The following is a 9,946-nucleotide window of genomic DNA, read 5'->3' as shown; positions in this document are numbered from 1 at the left end:
GGTCCCAAAAAAAAAAAAAAAGAAAAAATCCAACAGAACCTGAGAAGATCAACCATCGGCTAGAGAACGAGTGATAAAATTACGGTTAGGGTTCTGAGAGTACCGAGCTTGGTGAAGTCGCCGGAGGAGAGGGCGTCGGCGTAGTACTTGTCGTTGTAGCGGACGGGGAAGAGGGCGGTGTTGAGCTTCTTCAGCTGCATCACGTTCTTGTCCCTCACGCCATCGAGAGAGATCGCCATTTCTCTCATCCCTCTCTCTCTCTCTCTCTCTGTCCTCTCCCTGTCCTCTCGCTCTGTTATAAGATCGATAATGGGAGAAGAATTTTGATTAAATTGCTGAGGAGGTTGAGGAGAGAGGGGGGAGGGTGATGGATTAGGGACTCGAGGTGATTGTCGTTTTACGGAAGAGGCGATCTAGGGTTTTCAAGGAACCTAAATTACCATATTTGTAAAATAAAATAAAAAATTCCTTCTCAGTTTGGGGTTTTTAAAAAAAAAATCTATCTCCGCAACTTTGTGAGTTTGTATTTTAATTGAGCAAAATTGTGAAATTAAATCCTAAACTTTGTGACCGATGAAAAACAAAATCGCGAAACTTAACATGACGTTATTAGTGATATCTCAAGTGTTGAAAGAGTATTGGCACGTTGTTACAATGATAATAACTACATTCAAGTTAATGCAAGAATGTTAAGTAAAATTTTAAATAAAAAAAAGATTATTTCTAAAATCACGTCTTTTTTTTATAAAATTACTTTACAAGCCACATCAGCATATGAAATTGAAATCACTTTACACTATTTTCACAACTACAAACAAACAATTAAAAATAATGAAAGCTAACATTGGGACCCATTTTTTTACATTTTCATCCTTTTACATGGAATCAAAAACAGCCCAAAAAGAACTGCTAGAAGGAGAAAGGTTTATTGGTTTTTTTCGTTAGCAACGAAGTTAGGGGTTTAATTGTGTATTTGGCTCAAATATAATAAAATAAACTAAAAACTCAATATCAACAGAGTTGGAAAAAAATGTCAAATTAGTAAAAAGTGTACAAAAATATACCAATATAGTACTTTAGCCTTTTCAAAGGATAGGAAAATTTAAGAAACCCATACTTTTATATGGGGAGAAATAAAAGGAGATTTTTTTTAATTAAAAAAAGGATAAATTAGCAATCCTTTAAGGGGAAATTCGTTGTTCCAGCAAAAGATAAACAACACAAGTATCATCAAGAATAGCAATAACTAGATTATGCTTTTAAAACTTCTCTGAAACTATTATATTATACTCAGAGACTATTCGGGTACTCCTCGACGATTCATTAATTTTCATGGCAAATCCAAGTGATAGGATCTCACAATTTGGTGTATAGTAACGTAGAAGTAGTTGGAGAGTACACTTTAGCTACAATTAATCCAACAGAACAACAGAAAATATGGAAGCTCCAAGAATCCTGAGAATACCAATCACCTCTGTACAGAAATCACAATTACTTCCCTACAAACATTACACACAACTACTCACGATAACAACAACAACAGCAGCAGCAACAACACACAAAAAATATGGGAGCTCTAAGAACCCTGAGATTTGGGTCTGGCTCCAAAACCTAAACACACTCTCCATCTCCCAATTCCACCTAGAAGATAAGTACACTTAGGTTAGATCTCTACTGCTTCCTATTAAATGTCAGATCCTCACATTTTAATATAAAAAGATGAATTTGAAAAAGAAAAAGGAAATGAAAATAAAAATACAAGCTACTGTGTTTGAGAGGCCTCCGGTGCTGGTGACTGCAACAATCTGGTTATGAACGGTTGAAGAGCTGCGAGAAGAGCCTTTGGACACTCTTCATGTGGAAGATGGCCACAACCAGATATTGCAACTAGTCTCTGTAGATGAAAATCAAGGACTGATCAGTTTCATTATTAGAGAGATTTTACTTCACACTACACTAATTTTTTTACTTCCCACTAAATTTTTTTATCTGTTCCAATTTATGCCTATGAAAATCAAGGACCGATCAGTTTCGTTATTAGAGATGATAATTCACATTAATTTATTTATCTGTTGCAATTTATGCCTATGACAGGTCGATGACATTTGAGGAAACATAGCTTCACTCTTCTGAAGAGTACTGAAAATGGTTGTGGTATGTACATCCTAATGTTAGGGGCTTGGCCCATTAGGGGTTTGGATGGTGGGTTGGTTTGGTTGTAAAAAGGTTTAGGACCTTGTATATGTTAGATATAAAATTACAACCCAGAGCCCTAGCTTCAGACTTTTGGTAGGATGATAAGGACCTATGACACAGTAACAGACAACCCAGGTTGAAATCCCATCGGCACGCATTTCTTGCAGATTTAACAAAAATAAGATATTGCTACGTGACTTCAGGTTTTGGCACATAAAAAGGCGCTCAACCTGTGAGGGCACGTACGATATAAAATTATACCCGACAACCTTACCATAACTTCTGAGTTTTGGTAGAGTAGCAGAGACTTTTGACAATATCCACTAAACTGTGGTTTAGGTTATGGAGCATAACTTACATGTCCAAATGGGTCCACAGAAAGTACTACTAATTATTGGAGAACCAACACAAGACCTGGTCACAAAGGTAGGTTTGATAATGTAATCTTGGGCCACATGCTAAAGACTACACAATGCATTACCAATTAAACATGCTTGTATTGATAAAGATCATTCGGCCAGTTACGATAACGTTCTTGTCGGCACAATAGAATAACTATAATAAGGTAGGTAATAGTCAAAAGCTCTCTTACTAATCAAAGTGCATTTTATTACGTCAAAAGACTTAGGAGATGTCGCTAAAGATTTATAAGAACGCAAAAACTTACAGAATTTACAAGTTTTGATGCCATGGCTTGGGTTGATTTTAGTGGGACAAGTGCATCTTCTGCACCTGCTATCACCAAGATAGGAACGTCCTCAACTGATTTTAATAGTGCTGCTGCATTTTGTGGTGAGAGAACCAATTCACATGACAATCTGCCTATCTCATGAAGTGCTTCCTCCCAGCCTTCAACACATAATGGTGCCTGAAATCAACAAGTATCAGCCCTCAGGTCATTACAATTGTCATATACGTTTAAGGTAGACAAAAAAATTCTCATTGATTCTTCTCTTAATTTTCCAACTTCTTTTATTTAATGTTAGCATTATTGTCAATCTTAGTCCTGCATACAAAAAAAAATCTCACTGTATCCTTCTCTTAATTTTCAACCCACACTTTTTATTGATGCCATTGTTTGGAATTGTTAGTCCTGCATGGAGTAGGAAAACACTTACTATATGGTTAATGATGACTCTAATAGGAGTTTTTCCCTTTTTTAGCTAAACAGGTTACGGTCCTTTAACCAAATCATCTTGTTGTAGGCACCTGAATTTCAAACCAGCGTACATGTATATAAACTACCAGAGGGTTGCCTAAGATATTGTACCAAAAGTTCTCTTAGGATAATGCATAATCATGAAATACCAAATCAAAATCAGTGATATGTATTTATAATTATGATTGGACACGAAAGGCATCTATATGATTGAATTAGGAAAGTGTGGTCAGACAACCAGCTCAGCAGAATTTCAGTATCTGCAATGAGTGTTAGTCTGTATATTGTGTGTGAGAGGGAGGGAGGGTGCATAGCATGCGTGAGAGAGAGATTACCTTATAGAGGTTCAAGACTTCCACTGTTAACTTGGTAGAATTATACCATGCACGGCGATTAATGACTTGAGTAATCTCCGTTCGCAGGAGAGGACGGACCACGTGCTTCTTGCCTAGCGTAGTGTGCAGGAGGATCCGAGCAAAGGCAGGAATAACCTCTCTTGATAAGCTGACACTGAGAAGTACAACCCCCTTGACCTCTATCTGAAACATGCATCATGTAAAACAATAGGTTAATAAACTCCAGAGCTGTTATAGGATGTATTTCATGCCATTGATACTTGCAACAATAAATTTAAAATAAATAATTAAATACTAAAGCTAAATTATTATTTATAGACTGCTAGACATACTTGAATTTAAGAAAATAATATGACCAAAAGAGCCAAGACAAATACAATGTACTGAACATGACATGTGTAAAAATATCAGATAATAAGGTAAATAATTACACATAGAAGCTAACTTATTGCAAAACATAGTGATACACTTATATAGCACATATAGTCGCATAACGTAGGTAGGTCTCATTTATTTGATTGAAATCATGTTTACCCGCTAGGTGGTTCTGTGTAGAAGTACTTGGAAGGTGAGAAGTAGAAGAGAGGCAGCAGCCGGTCATATTTGCTAGAAAGCAAACTGCTGTGTCACATTGGACAACTGAGTAGGTGGTCATATTTTTAAGAAAGCTGCTGCGACTGACAATCACATTGAAATGAACATCTGACTATAACAAGCAAGAAAAAAATAATGACAATTGACAGAAACAGTGCACTTTAGAATATGTCTTGAGCATGACTGGTGGAGGTTACCATCAGTACCTTCAGGAATATCAACTAATGCTCTTTTAAATTGGTTAAACTAGGAGTTAACATTTTTACCAAGAGGATTAGGTACTCGCGTGAATTCTCAGCCCACGCATAGAAAGCAGACTTAAGAGGTAAATGCATGTATCAGTCTAATCTGGGATAGAATTAGCTATATCAGCACATAGCTTATTGGACATAATGTTCAATACAAATTACCAATTACTTATATATCACAAAATCTATAGGTAGAGATACATAGCAAGAGCAGACTAAAGGTTGCTTGTTAGATACCAAGAAACTAAGTTTCGACTCTCAACTGTTGGGCAGATTGAGCTTGAAGGCTCGACCTCAGGTTGTTTCAGCATGACTATATTGGGGAAAAAAGCTTGAGATGCAATCCCGTTCTTTTGAACATAGTTATGTAAAATAAAGCTAATTAAAGCTTAGATATTCAGCTTTGCTGAACTTATGCGGAGACCTTGGACTTGAATATAAAATCAATAGATTAATAATATAACATATTGAACGGCTTCAAAGTTCATACACAAATTAAAGATAATATAGTATGATAAGCACGAAAAAATGGAATATAGTCTGACAATTAAATGACGAGTTAGTCTTGTATAATGAAGTTGAACCAAGCTGCTAGTTAACAGCGTGATTAAGTTAAGGGCTAACTTGTAGCACTTAAGTACAGGTGTAAGTGTAACCAATGAGCCTCATAGACAAGTTTCCTCGACTACTTACCAAAATGGTTTCTGAAGAGGCACGTAACTTCTCAGCAGTCTTGAGAGCAAGAAGGCCTCCATCATCATGGCCAACAAAAACCACAGAAGTAAAGCCCATACTCAGGCAGAAAGAAATTAGAAGATCAACCTGCAATTACAATTAAAAGGGATGGTACTCCTCAAACACTGCGTACTAAAGAATTGCAATGAGATTGTGATATCAGATGATAAAAGTCCAATGAATAACTGCATATAACTATTATTTAAATTAGATAAGGAACGTACGTGTCAAAGATCCCTTTCACTACACCAAAACTTTGAAGCCATGGTGAGGGTTGAGGGTTATAATTCTATTCTCTAACATGCCCTTGCAAGTTGTGCAATCATCTTTTTTCATGGGCCAAAACCTGGACTCACACGACAATCTCTTTTTAATCCGTTTTATAGTCATGGTCGGTGGAATTTGCACTAGGTTTGCTCGGATAAATTGTTAAAAGGTCTTTTCTAATATGTCAATACTGCAAAGCTGTTTGGTAGTGACGGTTGAGGGTAATAATTTATATTCTAACAATATGCATTTAATGTCCCAAGCAGTTTTGTTGTATTAGTCAAATTTTAATAATCGATGATCAGTTAATGGAAGAAAATCCCCAAATATTGTGGGTGTTTTCTTTTATAAAAGAATATTTTTAAGCAGTAATATGAAGTAAAAAAATTTACAGTGATAGTGAATAGTGAAAATTTTCAAAGGAAAAATTCCCTGCGGCATGGCGTCGGTATAACACTAATTACTAGTATTTAAAAATGATAAGGACTACAGATTGTTTACAAATATATCAATCATGTTAATTACTTTTTAAAAAAACAATAGCGCACCTTCAGGTGTGTGATATTATCGATTATTTGCTCTAAGAAATATAGCAACAGATTTTCCTGTCCACCAGTGATATAAGACAAAGCTGTGAAGCCTGTGATGATTGTGGTCAAATTATTATCGTGTTGTTCAGACAAAATACTAAGCAATATATTATAGCCTACAGTGTGAAAAGGCAGTTATGACAGCTGTTTCAGACACTTTTTTTTATATTAAAGATTCAACACCAAAGATTTATCTTGATACCACAGTTTAAGGAAATCAAACGATAATTTTTATTTTTTAAAGAAAAGGAAATCCACCTGAGATTCAAGTGTATATGGGTTGGGCATTTGTCTATCTTCCCAGTCCTTCCTGCGTAGACGAGATGTTAACCCCCACCCTGGGCGATCAAAGGCAACAACAGGGCAGCCAACCTGGCGAGCCAAGACACCCATCACGTGCCTCCATGAAAAAACACCTCCACCAAACCCATGTACTAAAACAACAGCAAACTTGGCATTTTCTACCACATTGGTGCTGACAGTAAGAGGTTCAAATATACATCCATCACTTTTGACTTCATCCAAGTTTAATACAGGAATTTCATCAGACAAGAATGAGGATGAAACTGAAGAATCCTGCAGCAGTGGTGCATATAGAGATGAATTTTGAAATTGACAACTAAAGCTCCTATTATACTGATAAAAGGTTTTGGATTGATGCATCAAAGACCCCTCAAGTCTTGCAGGAGAAATGCTTGGTGGACTGCAAGTAAGATTAGATCCATGAAATGGTAAAGAGGCTAAAGAACGAGAGGACAGTGATTCTGGTGAAGTTTGCTTGTAGTGAACAGTTAGGCCTTGGCAAGCAATAAACATGCTATCAGCATCAGCAAGTAAACTGACTGGCAGCTCCTCTTCATCATGAACTGGGGCCTTCCTTTTTGTTTCACTATCACTTCTTGCACTTCTACCTGAATACGGGGTAGGAGAACGCGGAAGCTTTGTGTATCCAGAAAATACAGTCTTGTAGCATAAAACCTTGACACATAAACTAATAGCAGTCAGTAATAGTGAAGGCAGTAATAGGAAACTTTCATTAGCTTCAACAATAGTTACTAAAAGTTCTGTTAAGAAATTGAAAACGAAAGAATTTGAATGGAACATACTGATTCTGGATCTATGCGATGAATCAGGAGTTTTCTCCTGGCTCTGCAGCTTGTCCTGTATGCAACTACAATGTGACCGAATGCAAAAACAACAGATGAAAGGAAAAGAACAGACATTCCCCATGATTTCTTCAAATGAAGCTTTTCTAATCCAGGTGAAGCTTCAGATTCGATATCTACAATAGGTGTAAATAAACAAGCTTTCACCGCAAGAATAGCAATCGAAGCAATGGAGCTAACGGTCACTGTTCCAAGATATGGTCCATGAGAAAGTCCAGGCCCATCACATAAAGAATAAACACCTGATATAAAAAATAACAATATAAATATAGGGAAAAAAGGCCATCCTATGCAAGTAGTAACTATTGCCTAAAAAGACGATATATCTTAATCTCCCATATTCAAAATAGAGAGAATTATCCTTAGTAGGGAATCATATCTACTGTATTGACTATTACTTTCTTCACTGTATAATATTAAATGATCTCAAGATAAGATTTTTCAGAAAGTGTTTTCTACTATTCAACAAGTAACAGCAAATAATACTTTTGTAAAAGCCTAGTTTATAACCATGGCTATATAATCTGGATCAAAAGCTCCAATTTTTTTAATCTCCTTTAATCAAGAAAGGTGGATGCTAAATAATTCTAACTGGACCAAACTAAAAGTCCGGCTGGCTCTTCAATAGAATGCATAACTCCATGGGGGATCATGCCAAAGTGGCATTTTTCTCCAAAAGAGATTCCAAGATAAGACTTATAGGACAAAAAAAATCCTGCTTCCCAATTTCATAAAGCAGGATGAAGAATTTATTTACTTTAGAAAAAGAGAAGAAAGAAAAGGGACAAGCATTGACGTGTTCTCTGGGGAACTCTCATTCAGAGCAGATTATATCCAACGTAGATTTAAAATGCTAGTCATGACATTTATTGGCAAATTTCTAAATTAACACCCAGACAAAACAGAACAAGAAAATGATACCAACCCCCCAAAAAAATCAATGTGCTACATTTTAAAATAAAAAGCAATAACTGTATGCAGATTATCGGAATTGAAAAGGAAAGAAAGAAATAGCTTAACCATACCAACTATTCACAGAATCCTTCAAAATTTCATTCAGGGTAAGATCACTTCCCGCAATTTCTAATGTACAGAAGACAATCCTCATATTCTAAAATGTAAAAGAGTACAGTGTACATTATCCCTTACAAAATACTCTGAAAATTCTGTAAATAATGATATAATTGAGTAAAAAAACATAGAAAATCTCAAACATCCTCAACAAGCTTGATATTCTTTCAGTAAGTTCAAATTACTAGCTTCATCCAATTATAAAGCACACACAATTCTAGAAAGTTAATAAAGGAAAAGAAAACGTAAAATCAATCCTAGCTTGTTATTATGCCAAAATATTCTCAACCTGTTTTATGATGAAATGTTTTTAAAAAAAAGCAATTTTTCTACAAAAAATTCAAAACTTTTCCTCTAAAATCTGAAGTGAACAAAGATGGTCATCGAAAGCAAAACTTATGCAATGAACTCAATAAACAGAAATACCATCAATTATTTTTCCCCTTTTGCAGGCAAAATTAAAAATTAAACATTCTCAGCAAGCTACAAGCTAAAAAAATCAACTAATAGCACAAAAATCAAGCTAGAAAACCTTACAAGTTATGATAAACGATCTAATGATCGAAACCAGAGGAATATCCATCAAACTCCGCCTGAATCCATATCTAATCACGTGCTCCTTCAACCCGTAGCATCTCCCGCACGCGAATCTGGACGCGAGCACCAGCGACACCGAGACGTCACCCATCGCCACCAACACCGGAGCCGAAATCGTCAGCAGCGACACGACCATCGTCAGCATGAAGAACAATGTCCTCAATCCCCTCTGCACCCTCTCGAGGTTCCCCTTGGTCGCCATTTCCGGCGAGCTCGAGAGATCCCCTGTGTCGTAGCCCTAGAAACGATGATCGGAAACCCTAGCAGGCGGTGGCGAGATGACGTAGGCGGTTCCGTCCATGAATCGAAAGGCTCTAGCATAGCTTTGATTCGACCGGAATCGCCATGGCTAGGGTTTCGGAGGTCTCGGAGAATTGAAGGGCAGAGAGAAAGAGAGATCGATGGTGATGATGACTTTTTATTTCAAGAGTTTCTCTCTTTTGCTATTTTGTTCGTATTTTAATGAATTTTTATTTATTTATTTGAAATGGTTCGGTCTTCTCGTTTGTATCGGGTATTAAAATTGGGGTTAACGACAAAATAAAAAATTAATACTTAATTAAGGCGTCTTTTCGTTAATTAGTTATAATTTCTTCTGTTACGCTCTCTGTCATTACTACAGAATGCCGATTTTGCCCTCGCGCTCCTCACCGAACCGTTGGATGCTGCCAGCCGAGATACTTTATGTGGGCCCCGCAAATAATTTTTTGAAGAATGGGGGCCAGGTTGTCAGTAGAGAAAGTAGTGGGGCCCAGTGCCAGGTAAGGGAAGCACGAGAATGAGCTTGCTGGTGGGGGACCCACGAGATTCTGGGTGCCAGTGACGTTGTTTTCTCGGAACTGAGAGATGGGAGGCCGGAGCCCCGGAGCCGAGTTAGTGTACATCTCAGCCGTCAAATCAGTGAGATGATGAAGAGCTGAGACGGCGTACGGCCAGGATTCTGTTAGACTTCTGGATGGTATTTTCG

At 36.9% G+C, this 9,946-nt stretch overlaps 2 protein-coding genes across 3 annotated transcripts in view; both read right to left on the bottom strand.

The window, feature by feature from the left end:
- LOC109819672 (N-alpha-acetyltransferase 50) overlaps positions 1–432 on the bottom strand; it is a 4,821-nt gene extending 4,389 nt beyond the window's left edge. The window contains exon 1 of the mRNA XM_020385482.1: positions 104–432. Within this exon, the coding sequence (XP_020241071.1) occupies positions 104–248 (145 nt within the window). The 5' untranslated portion in view covers positions 249–432. The remainder of the gene's footprint in view (positions 1–103) is intronic.
- Positions 1,389–9,442, bottom strand: LOC109851384. Of its 2 annotated transcripts, XM_020421470.1 has the most exons (8): positions 8,920–9,442; positions 7,252–7,553; positions 6,404–7,123; positions 5,247–5,375; positions 3,691–3,894; positions 2,864–3,064; positions 1,760–1,894; positions 1,389–1,641 (listed from the first exon to the last, which is right to left on the bottom strand). In XM_020421470.1, the coding sequence occupies exons 1-7, from the start codon at positions 9,179–9,181 to the stop codon at positions 1,763–1,765; spliced, it is 1,950 nt and encodes a 649-aa protein (XP_020277059.1). In that variant the 5' UTR covers positions 9,182–9,442; the 3' UTR covers positions 1,389–1,641; positions 1,760–1,762. The 2 variants fall into 2 exon arrangements, with proteins under 2 accessions (XP_020277059.1, XP_020277058.1); XM_020421469.1 differs by having other exon boundaries at positions 1,389–1,894.

The sequence above is a fragment of the Asparagus officinalis genome, chromosome 8 (genome assembly GCF_001876935.1).
Source record: "Asparagus officinalis chromosome 8, Aspof.V1, whole genome shotgun sequence".
Classification (NCBI taxonomy): Eukaryota; Viridiplantae; Streptophyta; class Magnoliopsida; order Asparagales; family Asparagaceae; genus Asparagus; species Asparagus officinalis.
This window is presented reverse-complemented; position numbering and strand designations above follow the sequence as displayed.

Bases quoted from the DNA above. Each gene is read 5' to 3' on its own strand.
- LOC109851384 (XM_020421469.1), bottom strand. From the start codon at position 9,181: ATGGCGACCAAGGGGAACCTCGAGAGGGTGCAGAGGGGATTGAGGACA. The intron at 5,376-6,403 runs GTGGATTTCCTT...TTGTAATTGCAG, and splicing joins CATATACACTTGAATCTCAG to GTTGATCTTCTAATTTCTTT. The intron at 3,895-5,246 runs GTAAGTAGTCGA...TGCATGTTTCAG, and splicing joins CCTCTTCAGAAACCATTTTG to ATAGAGGTCAAGGGGGTTGT.